Source organism: Monodelphis domestica, chromosome 5 (genome assembly GCF_027887165.1).
Source record: "Monodelphis domestica isolate mMonDom1 chromosome 5, mMonDom1.pri, whole genome shotgun sequence".
NCBI classification, from domain to species: Eukaryota; Metazoa; Chordata; class Mammalia; order Didelphimorphia; family Didelphidae; genus Monodelphis; species Monodelphis domestica.
The window spans coordinates 60963173-60988535 of NC_077231.1; the positions used below are offsets into that span (position 1 = coordinate 60963173).

At 36.6% G+C, this 25363-nt stretch overlaps 1 protein-coding gene across 1 annotated transcript in view; it reads left to right on the top strand.

Annotated features, from left to right (window-relative positions):
* Positions 1-25363, top strand: part of ACSS3 (acyl-CoA synthetase short chain family member 3) — a 256797-nt gene that overhangs the window by 156867 nt on the left and 74567 nt on the right. Inside the window, exon 9 of the mRNA XM_001372484.4 lies at positions 19055-19158. Coding sequence (XP_001372521.1) covers positions 19055-19158 — 104 coding nt within the window. The remainder of the gene's footprint in view (positions 1-19054; positions 19159-25363) is intronic.

Below are 25363 nucleotides of genomic sequence, written 5' to 3' on the forward strand. Positions count from 1 at the left end.
GAGTGCGTGATTTAGGCAGACCTTGCTTCATGAAGGTCACTCTGATAGCTGAGTGAAAAAGGAGATTTAAGTGGATAACTGTTGCATTAATCTATATGTGATATGATGATCCAGAGAATTAGCATTTAATTTAATGTTTAATAGATGAATTTCTGATTCTTGTAACTGTCTTATTTCCTTTTATTTTCACCCACCATTGTCAAAGCAAAAACATAGGAGCTGGGACCTTTAAAATATTTTCCTTTGTTTGATGTGTCAACGGTGTCTGACCTACTAGTGATGAGCTTCTCTGTACTTAGATTTGTAGTCTTAGTTCATCATCAGTCTGCCAGAGCTTGTACAACTTTAGAAGACCCAAGGTCATCTCGACTTCAAAATGAAACCTTCTTAGTTCTGGCTAAACCAGTCTGTTAGCTGTTCTTTCTATGTGATGCTCTGTTTCCTAGTTCCATGCCTTTGTATTGATTGTTTCCCTGGACTAAACTATGCTACCTCTTCACCTCTGCCTGTTGGAATCCTAATCTTTCTTTAAAGTCATCTCCTATGCCTTTCTTAATTTCCCCCAGATATTAATTATCCTGCCAATCCAGCAATCACTACATATTTATTTTGTAATCTACTTATCTGTTCAGTATTATTTTTATTTAGTTGAATTTTTCAGTATTAGTATTAGAAGTTAGTAGAACAGAAACTAATACACTGTGGTATAATCGAACGTAATGGACTTCTCCATTAGTGGCAGTGTAATGTCCCTGAACAATCTGCAGGGATCTAGGAGAAAAAACACTATCCATAAGCAGAGGACAAACTGAGGGAGTAGAAACACCGAGGAAAAGCAACTGCCTGACTACAATGGCTGAGGGGACATGACAGAGGAGAGACTCTAAATGAATACTCTAATGCAAATACTAACAACATGGCAATGGGTTCGAATCAAGAACACATGTGATACCCAGTGGAATCACGCGTCGGCTACGGGGGGGTGGGAGGGAGGAAAAGAAAATGATCTTTGTCTTTAATGAATAATGCATGGAAATGATCAAATAAAATACTATTAAAAAAATAAAAAATGTAAAAAACAAAAAAGCAAAAACAAAAGAAGTTAGTAGATTTTTTTTTATTTTGTAGAACATATGTTCTTGGAAAGAAATTTTAGTTTTGGTTTTGTATCAGCCAGACACTAATAAAATATCTGGCACACAGTAGGTGTTTAGTAAGTACTGAATGAATTGAATTAGATTGAATTAAACATCTGATGTTAATCAAAAAGAATAACCTCTTTAGGGGTCATCTAAAATCTTTGGCTCAATGTGTAACCCTTTTGAATGATTAAATGTCTTTTAGTGTATGCAAAAGATCTGTCTTTCTGAATCAGCCCTGAGCATAATTTGACTAGATCTTGACCTCAATACTTTCAGAAGTATAAGAACTTGTCCTCATCATAATTTTTAATCAAAACTGTCTGAGTGCACATTCTCTCTCTCATCAGATAGGTTTTAAGAGGCTTTAGGAGCCTAGTGCTTTGGGTATTACTATGCAAGTATGCTCATAGTTTTCATTTCACAGCTAAGTCTTCAACCCATTTCTAATTTTATGATTTACATAATGATTCAAAACACTATATTTTTAATGTTGTTTTTTCCCCAAAATCACTTGAATGATAACAGTGATTCCCTCCCCCCAATGATGTTGGCATCTTTACATTATGTCAGATAATAATGGAATTTCAGAATTAGAATGGCCCTCATTGGCTTTTTGTTCATCATTTGTTTTGATTTTTATTTTAGCTAGTAGTTTCTAAACCCTCATTTTAAAATATTTTATTTTGAATTTAATAAAGACCAAATGAAATGGGCATTTAGTATGCACAGTAGAACAAAATGAGGATTGTGTCTGAAACTGCAAATCTCTACTATGTGAGCTTACTTTTCTTTTTAAGTATATAGTAAGAACACAGCTTTCAAAACTGTCATGCTTGTCTGGACTTTTTCTTCTTTGCTCTCCATTATTTTTTGAAAAAGATGCCTCAATAATCTTCCTTCCTTCTTTCTTTCCTTTCTCTTCCTCTTCCTCCCTCTCTTCCTCTCTCCCTTTTTTCTTTCCTCCTTTCTTCCCTCTTTCCCTTCCTTCCAAAGGACAACAAAACCTTTATAACAAATATACAGCCAACCAAAATAAATTCCCACATTGACTTTCCAAAACTGTATGTGTTATGTTGTACTTCATAATTCTACCACTTTTCTATTAAGGAATGTGTAGAATGGATGACCATCAACTCATCTGGAAGGATAATCTAGTCTTACCTGTGGCTAAGCAGGAATTCCAAGGACAATATCCCCGTTAGGTGGTCATCTGGTCAGTGATCTTGAGGGATGTCAATAGACTTTGGCCTTTATTCAGGATTTGATAATTTACTTTATTAACAATTACCTCTAATGTTTTCAGGTGATGTAATCCCCATTACATGTATCCTTATTATTATTAAAATAGGATATGTCATTTCAGTGTAGAGAATGTGTAGTTCTCTAATTATTTCTTCATGATACATCTTATTATAGTTAACCATCTATGTGGTGCTTTAAAATTTGTGTGGTACATTACATACACATACACAAAAATCTGCAATGCCTATAGGTTTCAAAGTAAATTATATATGAAGATGATGTATTATACTTATAGATAATATAGGTGTAGATTTTATACACACACATATGTGTACATGCATGCATATTATAACATGTATGCATGTGTGGACATTTTTTCCTTGTAATTCTCATAACCACTCTGGGAGGTAAATGCTATTATTACCTCTGTTTCAAAGATTACAAAATGAACTACACATACATAGATGCTTATGCTTACATATGTGGCCAATGAGTGAAAAAACATTTATTAAGTGCCTTTATGTTCTAGGCATTGTGCTAGATGCTGTACACACACACATACACACACGCATGCATATATGTGACAGAAAGGTGAATGCCAAGCCCTTCTCAACCCATTCTAGGCTCAGTGCCCAAACCCATCATCCCAACACTAGTAAGTAATAAATCATGGAATCAAACCTCATTCTCCTAACACCAAGTCCAGCTCCCTTTGCCCAGTGCCAAACTGCTATTATAAAGTGTGATTACATAGCTGAGAAAATGCTTTTATATCTACCACTTGAGGTTTATTTTGAACATTTCAGTATCAATTCCTGTAAATTCTTACCCTGATTACAAGAAATAAACACATCCTTTAGCCAAGCTGCAGTGATTAGAATCTCTTCTCAGTAGCGTCATCAGATGAGTGACAGCTGCCTAATTCCTAATGCCAATGTGAATTGGATGGATCCAGAACACTTGGAGATGCTGAAGGAAAATCACTCATACCATTGGGGGTGGGCTGGGAGATTACACTTAGTGCATGAAATGAGAATGATAGAATCACAGAGTTAGAAGGGACCTACAATCCAACCTGATCCTGCCGGAGTAGGTATATATATATATATATATCCTACAGAGGTGTCCTACTCCTATATATACATAGGAGAACTGATCCAAAGCTGGGAGAAACCTCCAAAACCACCTACTTCAATGCCAATCAGATTACAGATGATGAAAAATTTTGCAGATGGTGGTTAAGGTCATTCAGGTAGTAAGTAAATGGCAGAGACAGAATTTAAAGGTGGGTCCTCTGACTCAGCCTGTCCAATTTCTATTATCATGTTGTGTGTGTTTCTTTGTGTCTCTGTCCACACCCCTCTCCCCCATCTATTGCCTTACGATTACGTATATTCAACAAATATTGCTGATTTCCCATGCTCATATTTTTTGTACCAATAGCAAATAGATTATCCTCAAATTGTGGAATGGAACATAGCTTAAACTGTGGAAGTTTTGTTTTGAAAAAGGTTGAGAAAGCATGAAACACTTCTTGTTGAGGAGGGGAGGAGGACAAGGGTGAGAGGAGTCTCCATTGTTCCTTGGCTCAGTTTAGCTGCTTCCCTTTGTTATAAAGAAATGATAGAGAATCGATCTGGGGAATGGCTGATGCCAATATAAAAGGCATTAAAATGTAAATCAGTAGAAAAGACATATAGCAACTTATCATTGTAAAAACCATTAGATTTTGTTAGAGAGTGAAGCTAGAATGAGATAATTGTATTGGCTGCAGAGCTTTGTTTATAAAATGATTTCTTTTCCTGGGAAGGCTTATTGAGAGGCAATAGTATACAGAGTATTGAACATAAATTAGCTACCTTACATTGTTGGAAATTGATTGAAAATAGCTTCTCTTCCCGAAAAAAAAAAAATAACCAAATATGACTTAGAAATATTTAAAGTCGAGATATTAAATCAAAAAGCATTTTTAAGTACTTGCAAATGTCAGACACTGTCCTAAGTGCTAGGGATTCAGAGAAAGTAAGACAAGTTCCTTTCCCCAAAGAGCTTGTGTCTAATGAGGGAAATAACACGCAAATAAGTATATATGTAAAAGATAAATTCAAAGTAATTTGGAGGTTATCTCAGGCAGAAAGCACAAGCCTTGAGAAAGACTTTTTGAAATAAGGAGGAATTGAGCCAGAGGGAGGAGATATGGAGGTAAAGCATTTTAGATGTGGATGTAGCCTGTGACAAGAAGGCCCAGAGTGGAAGGATGGAGTGTTCTGTATGACATACACTAGCATCACTGGATCCTAGAATACAAATTGGGAAGTGAAGAGTAATTAAATGGAAAGTTAAGAAGGATCCAGCTTGTAAAGGAACATTAAAAAGCCAAAATAAATTTTATATTTCATCTCAGGGGTAATAGGGATTTTATTGAGTGATGAAGTGTTATGGTCAAACTGTGCTGTAGGATAATCCCTAGAGAATCCTAATGGAGGAGGAACTAAAGTCAGAGGAGATTTGTGGCAGACTGACTAACTAGCAGAGTATTGTAGCAGTTCAGGTATGAAGTGATAAGGCTCTGGACCAAGTGTGTGACTGGGTCAGAGGAGAGAAGGTACCTATGGGAGAGATGCCATTTTAAAGGAATTCTATTTACTTAGAAAAGAATTGTCAGATTCAATTCAATTCAACAAGCATTTCCATTCTAGGAGCTATTTCCCCCCCAATACAAACACACATATAAATATCTGAGACATTTTCCTATCTACTGAGTATCCAAGGCTTTCCTTAGCATTTGACAATATATTATGGTTCTGATTTTTCATTTATCTCTAATCTAAGTATATAAAATTCCCTGGGAATTGCTGAAGACTAATGAACTCAAGCATTCTAAGATTTAAAAAGCCCATATATTATCACAATAAAAGTATAAATAGAAACCTTTGTATTAGTCCCATTTTATAAAAAAACTGAGGACTTCCAGGTAAACATGGCTGCAATCTAGGCGCAAATCACTTCCTCTCCCCAGCACCGAGTGAAATAGACTATCTTAAAAGAGCATAAAAATCACCCTTTGAAGAGCGGAGGGACTCTCCAGTACCCCACAGAAATGAAGGTATGTGGGATTTGAACATCTCCACACTATAAGAAGGAGGAAAAGCTTGCACAAAAACGTGAACTGAGCTGCCCTTCCCCCCCACCTCCCCCACCAAACCAGAGTAAAGTATCAGAGCACTCACTGGGACAGTGAGTGAGTGAGGAATGTCTCTGTCTGGGGGGGGGGGGGAGGGCACACCAGGGTCCTTGGGATCTAAAGACTGCTAGGAAATGGCCTCTCAGGGCCATTTCAGGGGAGAATCCTGTGCTGAGCACAGGGCAGCCACAGAGCTGAGCATGGGGGCAGAGCTGAGCACCAGCGCGGTAGAGCTGAGTACAAGGGTGGCTGAGCTGAAAACAGGGGCTGTTGTGCTGAGCACTGGGGCTGGAGCTCTAAGAAACCTCTGAGGCTGGGAAGAACTAGTCTGAGGCAACCTAAATTCACAGAAAACCCACCCATATCACCCAGACCCCAGACCAAAAAGGAAAGGGGAATAAAACCACCATAGGAATGGCTCACATGGCCCAAAATCAAGACTCCAAGAATAAAGGGAAAAAAAGGGACTATTGAAAACTTTTATGGCGGGAGTACCCAAGGAAAAGAAGAGAAAGAGGAGGAAACCCAAACAAAATCAAAACATGCCTCTCAAAATGGAAATTATCCACAAGCTCTGGAAGAACTCAAATTGGAGCTTACCCAAAAGATGGAAACCTTCTGGAAAGAAAAATGGGAGAAAGAGATCAGCAGTCTGATAGATAAGACTTCACAAATGGAGAAAGAGCTGGAATTCTCTAACAAAAGGGTAGAACAAGCTGAAAAACAAATCCAGTCCCTAAAGACCAGAAGTAAGTAACTGGAAGAAGGTGAGCTGGCCAAACATCAAGAATTAATAAAGCAAAGCCAAAAAAATTAATGGATTAGAAGAAAACATAAAATATCTCAATAAAAAGGTCACTGACTTAGAAAACAGAGGAAGAAGAGACAACCTGAGAATTATTAGTCTCCCCAAAAAAAACAGAGATAAACAAAAGTCTCGATGCTATAATACAGGAGATTATAGAAGAAAATTGCCCACATGTTCTGGAGCAAGGGGGGAAAATAGAAATAGAAAGGGTTCATAGAACAGTCTCTATACTAAATCCCCAAAAGACAACCCTCAGGAATGTAATTGACAAATTCAAGAGCTTCCAAGAAAAGGAGAAAATCCTACAAGAAGCCAAGAAGAGGAGCTTCAGATATAGGGGGGCTCCCATAAGGATCACACATGACTTAGCAGCTAACACACTAAGAGACCGCAAAGCATGGAACACGCTATTTAGAAAGGCAAGAGAGCTGGGTCTCCAACCAAAAATCAACTACCCAGCAAAACTGACAATATACTTCCAAGGGAAGGTATAGGCATTCAACAAAATAGAAGATTTCCAAGCATTTGCTAAGAAAAGACCAGAACTTAGTGGAAAATTTGATATCCAATCACAGAAAGCAAGAGAAACATGAAAAGTTAAATATGAAAGAAAGGGAAAAGGAGATAAATCTTATCTTTTTCTTTAAGTCAAACTCTCTTCTATAAGGACTACATTTACATCAAATTATATATATTAATGTGTGGGGAAAATGTATTGTGTAACTCTCAAAAATGGTATCCATCATAAGAGTAGTTAGCAGAATCATGCATAAGGAAAGATTGGGGCATCAAGAACATGAAAAGGGTTCGAATGAATAACACATTTGACACCCAGTGGAATCGTGCGTCGGCTATGGGGGGGGGGGAGGAAAAGAAAATGATCTTTGTTTCCAATGAACAATGTTTGGAAATGGCCAAATAAAATAATGTTTAATAATAAAAAATAAAAAAAAGAAAGAAAAAAAGAAAGAAACTGAAACCCAGAAGGATTATGACCTGCTTAAAGGTGGTGTCAAAGGCAGAATTGGTGCAATTATTGAGATAATCATGTGATTTCTATTGGTTTGATTATTGATATGGTTAATTTTGTGGATGGTTTCCCTAATATTAAACGGTCCTTGCATTCCTTGTATAAATCCCACCTGATCATAGTGAATAATCTTTGGGATCACTTGTTAGAGTCTTTTTGCTAGTATTTTATTTAATATTTTTCCATCTATGTTCATTAATGAGATTGGTTTGTAGTTTTCTTTCTTGGTTTTTGGTCTGGCTTTGGAATCAGTACCATATTTGTGTCATAAAAGGAGTTTGATGAAAGTCCTGCATTGCTTATTTTGTCAAATAATTTGTATTGTATTAGGATTAATTGTTCTTTAAATGTTTGATTGAATTCACTTGTGAATCCATCTGGCTCTGGAGAATTTTTCTTAGGAAGTTCGAATGGCTTGTTCAATTTCTTTTTCTAAGATGGGATTGTTTAATAATTCTATTTCCTCTTTTGCTAATCTAGGCAATTTATATTTTTGTAAATATTCACCTATTTCACCTAGATTATCATATTTATTGCCATATAATTGAGCAAAATAATTCTTAATTTCCTTAATTTCTTCTTCATTAGAGGTAATATTGTCCCTTTCATCTTTGATAATATTAATTTTATTTTCTTCTTTTTTATTAGATCAACTCGTACTTTATCAATTTTATTTGTTTTTTCAAAGTACCAGCTCCTAGTCTTATTTATTGGTTCAATAGTTCTTTTACTTTCAATTTGATTAATTTCTTCTTTAATTTTTAGGATTTCCAATTTAGTTTTTATCTGGGAATTTTAAATTTGTTCTTTTTCTAATTTTTTAAGTTTCAAGTCCAATTCATTGATCTCTGTCCTCTCTATTTTCTTAGTCAGTCAACTATATGAATTCCCCCCCCCCCCCCGCCCAATACCGCTTTGGCTGTATTCCATAGCTTTTGGCATGATGTCTCCTCCTTGTCATTCTCTTTAATGAAGTCTGTAATTGTTTCTATGATTTCTTCTTTGACCCTGTTTTGAAGAATTAGATTATTTCATTTCCAATTAACTTTAAATCCACCTTTCCTTGCTAATTATATATTTACTGCATTATGATCTGAGAAAGTGGCATTTGCTATTTCTGCTTTTCTGAATTTGTTTGCAATATTTCTGTGCCCTAGTTCGTGGTTGATCTTTGTATATGTACCATGTGCTGCTGAGAAAAAGGTATATTCCTTTTTATCCCTGTTCATTTTTCTCCAGTATCTATTAACTAATTTTTCTAGCATTTAATTTACCTCCTTGTTGCTAATTTATTTTTTGGTTTGGTTTATTGGTTATTTTTAGTTCTGAAAGAGGAAGGTTGAGGCCCCCCACTAGTCTTTCTATCTATTTCCTTCTTGAGCTCCTTCAATTTTTCCTTTAGAAATCTAGATGCTATACCATTTGGTACATAAATGTGTAGTAATGATATTACTTAATTGTTTATAGTACCTTTTAGGAAAATGTAATTTCCTTCTTTATCTCCTTTAATCAGATCAATTTCTACTTTGACTTTGTCTGGCATGTTTGCTACTCCTGCTTTTTTTACTTTAGATGATGCATAATATATTCTGCTCCAGCCTTTTACTGTGAATCTGTGTGTGTGTCACTCTGCCTCAAATGTGTTTCTTGTAAACAACATATAATAGGATTCTGGTTTTTAATCCACTCTGCTATCAGCTTCTGCTTAATGGGTGAATTCATCCCATTCACATTAAGTGTTATGGTTACTAACTATGCATTGCCCTCCATCATATTATCTCTTTTGATCCTGGTCTATTCCCTTTCACTCTATTCCTCCCCACCAGTATTTTGCTTTTTGTCACCTCCTCCAGTCCCCCCTCCTTTCTATTACACCCACACCCACACACACTTCCCTTGTCTTTTTTTCCCTTCTACTTCTCTGTAGGGTAAGATGGAATTCTATGCCCCACTGAATATACTCATTTTTCTGTCTTTGAGCCACTTACAAAGAGAATAAAGTTTAAGCATATTGCCCATCACCATCCTTATCCTCCCCTCTCTGTATTGATTTTTCTCGCCTCTTTACGTTATATAATTTAGCACCATTCTTTCTCTCCCTTCCCTTTTCTCTCAGTGCAACCCTCTCTTTCAGCCATATCATACATGCATATTGTTCCATATCATCACATTTACATATTCATCACATCATATATCATCATAAACATCATATTATAATCAGCTTACTTTTCCATCCTCTTTCTGAGTAAATTCCTTATATCTTTTCTACTACTGAGAATATTTTTGAGAATTATAGAAATCTTCTTTCCATGTAGGCATATAATCATTTTTACCTTAATGGATTCCTTAAATTTTGTATTTCTTTTTTACCTTTCTGGACTAATTTTCTGTCTCATATTTGGCCTTCAAATTTTTGTTTAGGTCTGGCTTATTAATGCTTGGAAACCTTCTATCTTATTGAATGACAATTTTTCCCCTGAAAGAGTATACTAAGCTTTGTTGGATAGGTGACTGAGTTGTAAACCCAAAATTTTCACCTTTCTCAATATCATACTCCATGCCTCCAAGTCCTTTAATGTTGAAGCCACTAGGTCCTGAGTGATCCTGATAGTAGCTCCATGGTATTTGAATGCTTTCTTTCTAGCTCCTTGAAGTACTTTTTCTTTAGCTTGTTGGCTCTTGAATTTGGCTATTATATTCCTGGAAATTGTTAATTAAGGATGCTTTCTCAAGGTGATCTGTGAGTTCTTTCAATTTCAATTTTATTTTTTTTTGTTTAAGGATTTCTGGGCAGCTATTTTTGATAATTTCTTGTAATATGATATCCAAGGTTTTTTCTTCATCATGGCTTTCAGGTAATCCAATAATTAATCCAGTAATTCTCAGATTGTCTCTCCTAGATCTATTTTCTAGGTCAGTAATTTTTTCAATAAGATATTATTTTTTTTTCATTCCTTTGATTCTGCTTTATTGTTTCTTGATTTCCCATGAAATCATTAGTTTGTTGATGATCAATTCTGATTTTTAAGACCTGGTTTTCCTCTGTCAGTTTTTAGTTCTTTTTCAATTGGCCCATTTCTTCTTGCATCATTTTTATTACTCTTCCCCACTTTTCCTCTGTCTTTAATAACTGGTTTTTGAACCAGTTTTGGTGTGTTTCCTTTGCTTTCACTAGGTCCTTATGTGCCTTGCTCTTTGTCTCCATAAAAATTCTTTAGAGTTAGGTGCTTATTGCTCATTGTCCCTATCTAATTATAGGTAGACTCAGGATACCCTCTAAAACGTCAGTCTTTCCTTGATGCTATTTTTGGCCTATTTTTTTTGAAACAATATTTTATTTGGTCATTTCAAAACATTCATTGGAGACAAAGATCATTTTCTTTTCTTCCTCCTCCCCCCCAATAGCTGACCCGCAATTCCACTGGGTTTCACTTGTGTTCTTGATTAGAACCCATTTCCATGTTGTTGGTATTTGCATTAGAGTGTTCATTTAGAGTCTCTCCTCAGACATGTCCCCTTAACCCCTGTAGTCAAACAGTTGATTTTCCTCGGTGTTTTTGCTCCCACAGTTTGTCCTCTGCTTGTGGATAGTGTTTTTTTCTCCTAGATCCCTGCACATTATTCAGGGACATTGCATTGACACTAATGGAGAAGTCCATTACGTTCGATTATGCCACAGTGTTTCAGTCTCTGTGTACAATGTTCTCCTGGTTCTTCTCCTCTCGCTTTGCATCACTTCCTTGAGGTTGTTCCAGACTCCATGGAATTCCTCCACTTTATTATTCCTTTTAGCACAATAGTATTCCATCACCAACATATACCACAATTTGTTCAGCCATTTCCCAATTGAAGGGCATCCCCTCATTTTCCAATTTTTGGCCACCACAAAGAGCGCTGTTATGAATATTCTTGTACAAGTCTTTTTCCTTATTATCTCTTTGGTTTACAAACCCAGCAGTGCTATGGCTGGATCAAAGGGCAGATAGTCTTTTATCGCCCTTTGGGCATGGTTCCAAATTGCCCTCCAGAATGGCTGGATCAGTTCAAAACTCCACCAGCAATGCATTAATGTCCCTACTTTACCACATCCCCTCCAGCATTCACTACTTTGCTGTCATGTTAGCCAATCTGCTAGGTGTGAGGTGATACCTTAGAGTTGTTTTGATTTGCATTTCTCTGATTATAAGAGATTTAGAGCACTTTCTCATGTGCTTATTAATAGTTTTTATTTCTTTATCTGAAAACTGCCTATTCATGTGCCTTGCCCATTTATCAATTGGAGAATGGCTTGATTTTTTGTACAATTGATTTAGCTCTTTGTAAATTTGAGTAATTAGACCTTTGTCAGAGGTTTTTGTGATGAAGATTGTTTCCCAATTTGTTGCTTCCCTTCTGATTTTAGTTATATTGGTTTTGTTTGAACAAAGGCTTTTTAATTTGATGCAGTCAAAATTATTTATTTTACATATTGTGACTCTTTCTAAGTCTTGCTTGGTTTTAAAGTCTTTCTCTTCCCAAAGGTCTGACATGTATACTATTCTGTGTTTGCCAAATTTACTTATAGTTTCCTTCTTTATGTTCAAGTCATTCACCCATTTTGAATTTATCTTGGTGTAGGGTGTGAGGTATTGATACAAACCTAATCTCACCCACACAGCCTTCCAATTTTCCCATCAGTTTTTATCGAATAGTGGATTTTTGTCCACTGGGACAGAACTGGGATCTTTGGGTTTATCATATACTGTCTTGCTGAGGTCATTTGCCCCAAGTCTATTCCACTGATCCTCCTTTCTATTTCTTAGCCAGTACCAAATTGTTTTGATGACTGCTGCTTTGTAATATAGTTTGAGATCTGGGACTGCAAGGCCCCCTTCCTTTGTATTTTTTTTTTCATTTTTTCCCTGGATATCCTTGATCCTTTGTTATTCTAAATGAACTTTGTTATGGTTTTTTCTAAATCAGTAAAGAAATTTTTTGGAAGTTCAATGGGTATGGAAGTAAATAGATGAATAAGTTTGGGTAGGATGTTCATTTTTATTATATTGGCTTGTCCTACCCATGAGCAGTTAATGTTTTTCCAGTTGCTCAAGTCTAGTTTTAGTTGTGTGGAGAGTGTTTTGTAGTTGTGTTCATATAGTTCCTGTTTGTCTTAGGAGATAGATTCCTAAGTATTTTATTTTGTCTAAGGTGATTTTGAATGGGATTTCTCTTTCTAGTTTTTGCTGCTGAGCTGTGTTGGAAATATATAGAAATGCTGATGACTTATGTGGGTTTATTTTGTATCCTGCAACTTTGCTAAAGTTGTTGATTATTTCAATTAGCTTTTTGGTTGAATCTCTAGGATTCTTTAAGTAGACCATCATGCCATCCACAAAGAGTGATAACTTGGTCTCCTCCTTGCCTATTTTAATACCTTCTATTTCTTTTTCTTCTCTAATTGCTATTGCTAGTGTTTCTAGTACAATGTCAAATAATGGAGGTGATAATGGGCATCCTTGTTTCACTCCTGATCTTATTGGGAAGGCTTATAGTTTTTCCCCATTGCAGATGATGTTTGCTGATGGTTTTAGATATATACTGTTTACTATTTTTAGGAATGACCCTTCTATTCCTATGCTTTCTAGTGTTTTTAATAGGAATGGGTGTTGTATTTTATCAAAGGCTTTTTCTGCATCTATTGAGATAATCATGTGATTCTTGTTGGTTTGCTTGTTGATGTGGTCAATTATGTGGATGGTTTTCCTAATATTGAACCAGCCCTTCATCCCTGGTATAAATCCTACTTGATCATGGTGGATGACCCTTCTGATCACTTGCTGGAGTCTTTTTGCTAGTATCCTATTTAAGATTTTTGCATCTATATTCATTAGGGAGATTGGTCTATAATTTTCTTTCTCCGTTTTTGACCTGCCTGGTTTTGGAATCAGTACCATGTTTGTGTCATAAAAGGAGTTTGGTAGAACTCCCTCTTTGCTTATTCTGTCAAATAGTTTGTATAGTATTGGGATTAATTTTTGGCCTATTTTCTGGGTTGTTACTAGTTTACCTAATGGTCTGAGGGCTGAGACCTCTGAGAGTTCCTTACCTCTGCTGATTCAATTGACTCTTGAGATACTCATAGCTTAAAGACTTTCCTCATGCTGGGTTGTAAGCTTTTGATCTCATTCTTAACTTGATTAGGTCAGGTGCTTATCAGATTCTAACCCCAGGTTTAGGCCCATGGTTTTGGTCTCAAGGTGTTCCTGATTCAGTCAGGCACACCCTTGATTGCCTTGTTTGGAGCTCTACCCTTATTATGGGCAAAAAGATCCTGGGGAGGTTCCCCCTGAGAACTGTGTCCTCACTCCAAGCCCAGACTGGGATTCCTGGCTTTTCTCTGGGCCCATGTGTATCCAACCCCTTCAACCCAGATTGCCTTGGGCTGGGATTCCCAACTTCTTCACAGGTTTGCAATTTCAAGGGGTATCAGTTGGTTTAAACCTCTTTTTGCCTGGCAGGATCTCAGGGTCTGACCCAGCCTGGGCTTAAATTCAGAACTTTTGAGAGCAGATGTGGGGAGTATTGTGTGTGTGTGGTAGTTTACCCTTGGCTTGATTTTCATTTGCTTCTATGCCTCCTGCTAGCTCTGCTCCCCTTGCACCTCAGTTCCCCAGACGGTCTCTGCCTACCTTTTAGTTTTTCTTTTTTTGCAGGTTTGTTTCCCTTCGTCTCTGTTGGTTCTTTCATTCTTATGTTCATTTTGTGGTGATATTTTATTCTGGGTTGGAGAAGATTTTCGTGGTGAAGTGACACTGCTGCCCTAGTTACTCCTCCATTTTGGTTCCACACCCCCCAAACTATAACATTCTAGCCTCATTACAGGTTCATCCTCTCCATGCCCTTTATGGTTCAGTAAAACTGTTTTTCTTACTATTATTCTTTATACAGAATACTCCAGTTCTCATTTATGTGAGTTATCATTACTTATATGAGTCCCATGACTGTGTTGCATATACTTCACATTTTTGCCTCTTAGTCTCTAATTTCCTTTCAACTTAAGTGATATCTCCTATATGAAGTCTGCTCTCACCTATGAGCTGTTGGTGCCCTCCTCCTTAATTGCCTTGTATCTGCTTTGTTCAAATTTATATATACATTATCTTTCCCATTTGAATGTAAGTTCCTTCAAAGCGGAGACTTTTCAGCATACTGCAGAATATATGGTCCACAGTAGGTGCCTAATAAGTGCTTCTTGAATAATTGTTGAATTCTTCAGTAAAGTCCAACTCTTTGTGGCTTCATTTGGAGTCTTCTTGGCAAAGATACTAGAATGATTTGCCATTTTCTTTTCCAACTCATTTTCCAGATGAGGAAACTTGAGGTAAATAGTTATGTAACTTGCCCAAGGTCGTACAGCAAGTAAATGTCTGATGCTAGATTTCAACTCAGGAAGAGAAATCTTTTTAACTCCAAGTCTGGTTCTCTATCCACTACACCATGTAGCTGCCCATTGAATTATAGACAGTTCAAGCTAGAAGATCATTTCCTATAACATCCACCATTTTTTACAATCTTAAATTCCTCATATTATTAGGTTCCTTTCATAATTTCTATATCACCCTATCCAGAGCTGTGTCATATTTCCACAGTGAACATGTTTTCTGAACTAAAAGTAAGACCTGATAGATGATCATTTTTGCCAAAGACACATTTTTTCTTAAAACAGAACATGCTAGGTAAAACCAGGAGGATTTGGTCTCTAGATTTAATTTTCTTCTGTCACCAATTATATCTGGTTTCGATTCATTTTGAGGGGTAGGATGGGGAATATAATTTCCTATAGTTCTTTTAGCATTTTTACTCTTATTAAACATGTATTTACATGCATTCTTTTTCAGAATCATCTTTTATATGGACTATTTTGTCACTTCTGGAGATTTTCCTAGCATTTGTTAACAGTCACATTTGAGTTGGAAAGAACATTAGAGGTTATCTTTTCCAACTCATATATGAATGAGGATCTTCTCTTTATTGGCTTCTACTGTTCAAAGGGGCACTATAGAGAAGTTAGACTGGAGGTGGAGGGAAAGTAGATAGTAGAGAAAGTAGAAAGTAGATAGAGAGAAAAATTGAGGGATATCTATATGGAGAGATACAGAGGGAAGTAAGTGAGATGATATGTTTATTAGTGTGCCAGGGACTGTGCTAAATGTAAGAAATATGAACACAAGCAAAACATATAGTCTGCACCCTCAAGGAACTTGCCTTGTAATCTTATAGTAAGGAAAGTCAACATAGGATGGGGAACTAAAAAATGAGAGGGTGTGAGGTTGAATTTCATAATTACTTTAAAATTTTAATATTTTATATTTCTCTAATAATGATTTGAAGCATTTTTTTCATTTGGCTATTAATAGCCTGGGTTTCTCACTTTGATAAATATCAGTTCCTACCCTTAGATTTTTTATTAATTCAAGAAAGGTTGTTTTTCATATAATTTTGATTCAGTTCTTTATATATCTAGTAAAAGACCCTGTTTAGAAACACTTACTGGGAAGATTTTTTTCTAGTTGTTTCCCTTTTAATAATAGCTTTGGAAAAAATAGGCATATTGATATACTGTTGACAGACCTATGAATGGGCACAATCATTCTGGGAAGCAATTTGGAATTACACACAAAAGAAATGATTGAACAGTTTGTACTCTTTGGAGTAGCTATGCCACTTCTAGGCCTGTACTCAGGTGGCATTTGATCATAAACCTAACAAATGTGTTGGAAGGCAAGAGGCGGAGAATTAGGGCATTCTAGGAGGAAAATGTACATAAATTTGGAAACAGTATTATCTTATATAGAAAACATAGCTAATAAGAAATTTTTTTATATATAAGCAGTCCAAGTAGTCCTCAGATCAATTCACACTCAAGGTGCAGGACTTATTATGCCCCTAGAATGAGTACTTTTCTGCCTTTTCCAACTTTTTTAGCTTCTTTTTTAAGTATGTTAAGTTTTTCCCTTATTAAATCGAAAGCTCCTTGAGAGCACAGACTGTTATCCCTGTTGTTCAGTACCTGGTACATTGTTGTCCAAGTGTGCCTGGCTCTCCAAGGCTATTCTATCCTCTATTGTCCCATAAAGTCTGTCCAAGTTCTTGGTTGTCGTTTCCATGATTCCATGTCTCCAACTCATCCTCTGTCATCTCCTTCTCCTTTTGCAGAATCTTTTCTGATGAGTCTTGTCTTCTCATTATGTAGTTAAAGTAGTTAAGCTTCAGCTTCCATATTTTACCTTTTGGTAAATAGTCTGAAGGTACAATAGGGCCTCCTTATCCACTGTTTACTTTTTGTGGGTTCAGTTATCTGTGGTCAACCAAAAGAGTCAGAGATACACCCCCAGGGTCTGGAATGCTATCTGAGGCAGAGGTCTACCATTAGCAATGGCTTCTTCTACTACTTTCACTAATTTTTTAGAGTTTTATTTGGATTGGGGGTGGGTGGGAGGTCATGGAACACAGAGCTGAAGAGCAGGGGCTGCTGGGAGAGTTGGCAGATATTTGCTTATATCTGTGACTTCAGCCATCCATGGTAGGTCTTGGAAATATATTCCTCACAGATACAGGGGGCTGGAGAGGGTCTACTATATTAATTGATTTTATTTCCTTGCTGCCCAAGGGGTTTTAGAAAATCTTTTCCCACACCACAATTCAAAATTGTCAATTCTGGGCCACTCAGTTTTCCTTAAACTCCAATCCTTACATCCATACATTGCTACTGGAAAAACAGTAGCTTTGGCTATATGGACCTTCTGTCAGCAAGATGTCTCTGCTATACTGTCCAGATGTGCCATAATTTTCCTCCCAGGCATTAAGTGTCTTTTAATTAAATGGCCACCGTCATCATTGGCAGTGATCTTTGAGCCTAAGATCATAAAATCAAACACTGCTTTCATTTCTTTTCCCTCTATTTGCCAGGAAGAGATGAGACTGGTTGGCAAGATCATAGGTTTTGATTTTTTAACATTAAGATTTAAAGCAGCTTTTATAGTCTCCCACTCAATGAATGTTTAAGAAAAAAAAAAAACCTTTACCTTCTATCTTAGAATCAATACTGTCTGTGGGTTATAAGGCAGAGGAGCAGTAAGGGCTAGGCAATGGGAGTTAAGGGACTTGCTCAGGGTCACATAGCCAGTAAGTGTCTGAGGACAGATTTGAACCCAGGATCTTTTGTCTCTGAACCTGGATCTCAATTTCCTGTGCCACTGATATGCCCAATTAGTGAATGTTTATGGACTCTGAAACAAGCTCTTTGAGGACAGAGACTCTTAATTTTTTGTATTTATAGTCTCAGAGACTAGCACTATGGCTAGAACTTAATAGGGATTTGATATGGTGTTATTGGTTGATTATTAACAATTGTTTTCTACAACAGTTATATCAACTAATAGCTGTACCAACAGTACATTAGTGACTTCCACTTAACATTGTTTTATTTGTGCAAAGGTTATTTTCATAGTAGAACTCACATAGTATCAGTTCTTTAGTAGTTTTGGTACTTCTGAAATGGGGAAAAACTAATTTTGAGTGAGAAAGTGTATATCAAGGGAGAGGTTGGAGAAGCACTGAATAACAAATGGGTTTTTATCAACATTTCTTTGCAAATACTAATACGAATGCTTAAATGAATGCTAGGGTACTCATTTTATTTTTTATCAGAGGAAAAGACATTTTTTAGACATTTGCTGAATTTTATAAGATAATTTCTATATGATTAAAAAGTCAAATTAGATGGATCGGTCATTAGAGCCCCAAGTTTGGAGTCTTAAGTTCAAATTCTACCTCAAACACTTGCTAGCTCTGTGACCTTAGGCAACCTCTCTCAGCCTCAGTTTCTTTGTCTGTAAAGAGGGAGCTGGAATCAGTGACCTCTTTCCATCTCTTAAGCTACAATCTGTAATAGTTTTCTTCTCAGTGCTTGCCAATAGACATTTTTACACATTTCCCACATAAATTGCCTCATCTAATAGGAATTTGATTTTGGAAGCAAGGATTGGATTGATGGTTTAATTGGTATTAGGAATGACTGGGTTGGGACACTGCCTTAATCAATGTATGTCAACACCTTCTCTGCAATGTTAGTCCAAGAGAGTTGCTTAGAGAACTAAGAATTTATTATTTGCCTAGGGTCACCCATCAGTATGTGTCAGAAAAGGGATATTTTACTTAGTCTTCTTGGCTTCAAGAATGGTTATCTATTCACTCTGCCACACTGTCTCCATAATTTGGTTATTTTGTGATTAAAATCATACCTTCTACTTCACATTTAGTCATGTATAGCATATTTCAATAACATAAAGTTAGCAACATGTATCATTCCCAGAACACATTGTTATAAGGAAGTTCTATTATTTTTTTCATTTTTAAATTAAGCCCTACCTTCTCCCTTGGAACTCAGTATTGGTTCCAAGGCAGAAGAATTGGTAAGGGGTAGGCAATTAGGGTCAAGTGACTTACCCAGGGTCACAGAGCTAGAAAGTGTCTTAAACCAGATTTGATTCCAGGACCACCTATTTCCAAACCCGACTCTCTCTCCATGGAGCCACCTAGCTGCCCAGCTATTTTTTTTAATGTATTTGTAAGGAATCATTTAAAATATGCTTCCCTCTTCAATGCAGGTTCAAAACTCTATTTGTGGCTGGTGAGCGCTGTGATGTGGAGACACTGGAATGGTCTAAAAATGTTTTCAGGGTACCTGTCTTGGACCACTGGTGGCAAACAGGTGAGCACTTTCCTAATACAAATTGAATTCTTAATGAAAAAAGAAAAGAGTTAAGGAGAGGCAATAAATGGATGTTGCCTAAGGTCCTGGAGATAATTGATATAGGGTACAGAAATCGCTAACACCAAGACTCACAGGACTCTGAATTTAAAGAAGGAAACTGAGATCCACAAGTTTTCAGTGACTTACTGAGGGTCACAGGCAGAAATATCAGAGACACCCAGATCTCCTGACTCCAGAGCCAGTGTTCTTTTCCTGAGAATTGCTCTTTGGCTCAATGGTGGGTCTCTATTTGACTGTTGACTTGTCTGTCCTCTGCTTCTCACACATTCATTTACTCTTTCATCCCTTGGCTCAAGAGCCAATAAGATGTGGAGCAGTGATGAGTCTGGAGTCTGGAGATCTGGGACCAAACCCCATGTTTAGTTTTAATTTCCTCATCTACAACATGGGGATAGTAGTGGTTACACTACTTACCTAATATAGTGGTTGGGTGAAAACTATTTTGTAAATCATAATATAGTATATTAATGTGAGTTATTATCATTATCCCGGTGAGCTAAGTAGTTCCATTGATCAGTTCTAAATGAGTTTGGAGGTTGTCTCATTACCTATACTTTTGAGAAATATTCACCTTGTTGAGAGGCAATGGCCTCATTTCTTTTCTTGTTTTTTTTCATATTACATGTTTATGCAGTTTTTAGTAATCATTTTCTGATATTTTGTAATATACGTTCTCTCTGAGTGGCCTAGTTTCCTAGTTAGTGAACCTTAAATTTTTTTTCAGAGAAACTTGACAGACTATAAATAGCATTTCCAGTTTTTCCATCCTTATTTTTAAAAACTCATTAATGGTGTGTGAGAGTATTCATAAGTATGTCACCTGATCCCGTTAGCTTTATCATGAAAAAAGATTGCATTTTTATCTGGGTGTAAAGGAATATCTTCTTTTTTGACTTTAAAAATTCTTTATTTTGGAGACTGAGCAATAGGCAAGTGTTTCTCACCTTGACCCAAAATACCTGGAGCCCTGTCCTTTTCAGATATATCCATTCTCCATTTTCTGGTCAGTCAATAACACTTTTTATGTGCCAGGAATTATTTTTTTTTAAGCCTTTACCTTTGGTCTTAGAATCACTACTGGGTATTGGCTCCAAGGCAGAAGAGTGGCAAGGGCTAGGCAATGGGGGTCAAGTTACTTGCCCAGGCTCACACAGCTAGGAAATGCCTGAGGCCAGATTTGAACCTAGGACCTCCCGTCTCTAGGCCTGGCTCTCAATCCACTGAGCCACCCAGCTGCCCCTGTGCCAGGAATTATGCTAAATGTTGGGGATTCAAAAGGAAATATAAATAAAGGAAAGTCATAGGAATATGTTTGTGGAAAATCTTTTATTAGAGGGAATCCTAGCTATAGGAGCCACATTCCCCTTCATTGTGTCAACAATTAAGGCAAAGCTTAGACATTGGGTTACTTTTAGCTTCACTCATCAATTATGTCACCCATTTTATATCATTAATCATTAAAAATTCATGTTTTGAATATAGATGCATACTACTAACTGGTGATTTTTTTGTTCGTTAGTTTCATTTGTCGGAATCAAATCTGTTTAACAAAAATTAACCAGAAGTAAATTTAAAAAAGGAATGTCCAGAGTTTGATCTTTTAGGTTCCAAGAACCATTTTGTTTGCCCCATGTTAGTTGCAATTTAATTTTTAGCACAAGGATGTTTCCAAGTGTTGCACGGAGAGGGTTGGGGTGGGATGCGGCATATTTTGGAAAGAATGAATCACAGAGTCACACAACTGACAGGCATCCCATAGGCCATCTAGTCTACTCCATACCTGAACAGGAAGCCCTTTTTTCAACATCCTCAAAAAAATGGTCATCCAAGTCTTTGAAAATTTCTGATGATGTAGAATCTACTCTTACCCCCAAGTAATCCCTTTCACTTTTGTACATCTCTGTTTATTTAGGAAGTTTTCCTTGCATTAATTCATAATAGGAACTTGGAACTTATCAATGCTAATCTGCCTTCTGAAGTCAAATGGAACATATCTAGCCCCTTTTCTGTATCACAGTCCATTAGCTTCATGAAGGCAGTTCTCTTAGCTCACCCACATTTTCTTTTATAGGCTCAACATTTCTGTTTCTTCCATTTATTTTCACATGGCATTAGCTTGAGGTCTTTAACCATTCTTATTACCTTCTTCCAGACTCTTCATTCTGTCTTTTTCCCTCTTAAAATATTATTCCCAAGACATGACACCATATTCCAGGTCAAAGGGCTACTATTATGTCTTGGACCCCTAATACAGCCTATAGCTGAATTAGTATTTTTGTATTCTCTTTCACACTGTTGACTCATTGAACTTCAAGTACAATGAACTCCTCAAATATTTTCATGTAAATTTCTCCTAAATCTTGTATCTCTGAAGTTATTATTTTTTAATCTTCAGGTAGGACATTTATCATTGCATTTCATTATACTTGGTTTGGACTCATTCATTCCTGTCCAGATGTTTTAGAATTCTGCCTTTGTCATCCACCATGTTGGCAATCTGTTTTCTGAAAGCAGCAGATGATGCTAAAAGCTATAAATAGCCCAAAATCAAACACAGATTCCTATGCATTTCACTTGAGATCTCCTTTCAGTTTGATATTAAATTATTAATCACAGTTCTTGAGCATCTTTTTTCTTTTCCCTTCCTCCTTCTTCCCTCTATACTTTCTTGCCACCCTCTGAGTCTTTTTCTCCCTCTTTTCTCCTTTTCTCCCTCCCTATAATTCCTCCTCTTCCCCTTTTATCCCTCATCTTTCCTTTTCTAGACATTTTGCTAACCATTGGTGAAAGAGCATCTAGAATTTTTTCCCCAGAATTTGAAGTGAAAATTATTGGCATATAGTTTGCCAAATATAGTCTCTTCTATTAAAAAAATCAATATATTTGTCTTTTTCCAATTCCTCTAGCTTCTTCCCATTTTTCAAGGGTTTCTAAGATCATTGACAGTGACTTTTTATCTCATCAACCAATTCACTAAATACTCTGGAATATAGTTTATCTAGAACTGGGGACTTAATCTATTATGATCTCCTTACTTAGAGTTCTTGGATTTTAACTCCTAGTTAGTATTTTTCTTTCCTTTCCTGACTAAAGATCATTCATCTTGGCAGAGAATGCAAAAATAACAATAACAACAACAAGATTGGACAGCGATATGCAGAAGCATTCTATAGTGGGAAAATCAGACGCAAATGACAAATGTCAAATGACCTGAGTTCAAATCCCTTCTCATACTTGATTATGTGTATGATTTAATTCTAGTTATTTTAAATGCTTTGTTCTCAGTTTTCTAATCTGCAAAATAGAGTTGGACTAGGTGGTATTTGAGATGGATTCCTTTAGACTCTAGATCAGATTCTGTGACTTCTTAGTGATTCAGTATCGTTCTACTCACTCTAAACAATGTTCCTTCCCTCAATACCCCTTAATTGGCTTTAGTTTTCTGAGGAAATCAGATCAAAGCCACCTAATTATCAATCTAGTTTTATTTGCAGAGGACAAAAGCAATCCTTGTTTATTGAAAAGCTGCTGCCTTAGAAATGGCAATTATGTTGGACTTGGGGAACATAGAATTATACTTTTAACATTATTTTTACTAGAAATTTATAATCACAGACTAAGAATTGAGGCAACTGAAAAAGAATGTATTTCTAAAAGTATCCCATTTTTATACAGAGAAGTTGGACCTCCCTGGGTATGAAAAGAGGGAAAATGGTCCTTTTCTTACCCTTTAATAGCCTCCTTTTAAACTGAGTGAAAGGAAGGATTGCCACCCCAGCTGTTAGCAGCTGTTCTCATAAAGGTTGTGATGCTCCCTTCAGAGTGGATCTAGAGTAAAGCTTTAACAAAGGTAAACGTTGGTTTCATAAATAAAATTTCATTCTGTGATATAATAGCAAGTACAGACGTATGCACTTAATGCATTGAAGCTTCCAAAAGGACTTATTGAAGCTTGAGAAACAAGCATATGAAGTCCCTAGTGGGTCCTGAATTTCCTGTGATTTTGTGATATTTCTTTAATGTGTTGTTCAAAGAGAATTAATAGCTGCACCATGTCATTGCAGTGGTACATTAATCAGGTTTGAATGGGTTCTTATTATTGTGGAAAACAGTGATTTTCTCTCAACAAAGCCTTGTATTTCCCATCCTCCCTCCCTCTTTCCATTAATATGGCATTTGGGGTTCTGTCAAATCTTCTCATGTGTGTGCTCATACTGGACTTTGGAAAGAGGAAAACAAATTCATCCCAGATTAATTTCCCTCTGAGCATGCTTCCAGTTTACCTGGATGTCTATACGTGTTTGCATATTGCATCTCCATCAGAATGTGAGCTCCCCAAGGACAGAGACTGGCCTTTCTTTCTAGCCACAGTGCTTAGCCCTGAAGTACCAGGCACTTCCTAGTAAGTGTGGGTTGACTGGAATGGCTGCAAATTTGTATTGGAAGGACATTGCTTACCCAGGAAGAAAGTCTCCTATACTAGTGAAATAATGTTTTATTTTTAAATTTAAAAAAAATTTTAAATCAAACATTGTGTGTGTGTGTGTGTGTGTGTTGGGCTAAGAGTGTCCATACTTAGACAGCAGAGTGTCATAAATACAGAACTGTGGTCAGAATCAGGAAGACTCGGATTCAAGACCCACCTGTGTGACCCTGAAAAAGTCACTTCAAGTCTCAATATCTGTAAAAGAAACTCAAAGAAAATGCCTTACAGAGGTACTGTTTTGTATTGGTGGAAGGCATTCCTCACCAAAAAATGACTAATGGCACATGTGTTATACACACGTGTGAGCATGTAGGCATAGTTTTATAGCATGTATATCATATACACATGCATGTATAGACATGTATAAATGTATCTACACATAGCTATGCACACACATATATACCATACTAACATGTATTTCATGTGCACATATGTACATGCATGTATAAATGCACATGTATGATATATGTAGCTATGCACGCGCACACACATATACCCCTACGTACACAAGGCAATGGGAAAATAAACCCTGTAATTTCACTAGTATTTGGAACTCTTGTCATGGTGAAACTCCTTCCCCTGATGCAGGATATCACCCTCTTTATAACTACATATTTATGTATCCAAATGTATACTCTACATATATGCACATATCAGGCAGCATTGCATAGTGCCTCAACAACCAACCTTAAAAATGTTGGCTCATGCTCAACCTCTAACAAATTATTCTGGCTGTCTAGGGGTATGTTGGAACCCAAACTTTGAAATCAGCTCTCTAGACACTCTGCCTAAAAAAGAAAGAAATATATGGAGAAAATGTTAAAAATGAAAATTAAATCTAAAAAGTAGTGGGCATGCATTTTTGGGGGGATGGGAGGTGGTTCAGGGGTAGGAAGTCAGTTGTTAAAAATTCTCCATCACAGTTTGGTTTTTGACCCTGGATAAGTCACTAAAACTTTTGTTGTTCTAGACAGCTCTGTGTGTCCACATAGCACAAGGGTATAACTGAAATGTTAAAAACTGAATGCCACGCATAATTTGTAACAATTAGGAGGACCTACTTCATAACTAAACTGTGTAGATAAAAATTGATTAAACTATGTGACTTGGAGTTTAAGAAAACACTCTAGTCAATATGTGTGTATAAAACCAGGTTGTTTTTATAACTCAATTGTAATTTGTAATCTCAGGGATGGATTTCTTGTGACTAATCACTGCATTTACTTCATTAATAACTACGCTCTTAGATTAATGCTCTGTGGTGCCCATGGCTCAGAATTGAGAACGTAATATGTGAGACAATGGAGAGTTGATCATAATATAGAGAGATTTATTTTCATAAAGAGAGGTAGTTGTTCTCTACTAGTGGAACCATGATCTGGCTTATGATTGAATAGTGTCAACTTTCAAGTCCTTCATTAAGAGGGTCTTACAAGAGAATTTCACAGAGAAGGGCTGTGTCTCTTTGTTGCCACATGTGTGCATGAAGGCTGAAAAAATGGTCATTCCACCAGCTGCTTCAGTTGCACAATGAATGCCCCAGAAGAGAGAGCTGGAAAATATCTGGTCCCTTAACTGGTTTTCTTTTCTCCTTTTACTTTCCACCCACTTCCAAACACAGCTTGAAAGTAAGCATCTGTAGCCCCGGGTGATAAA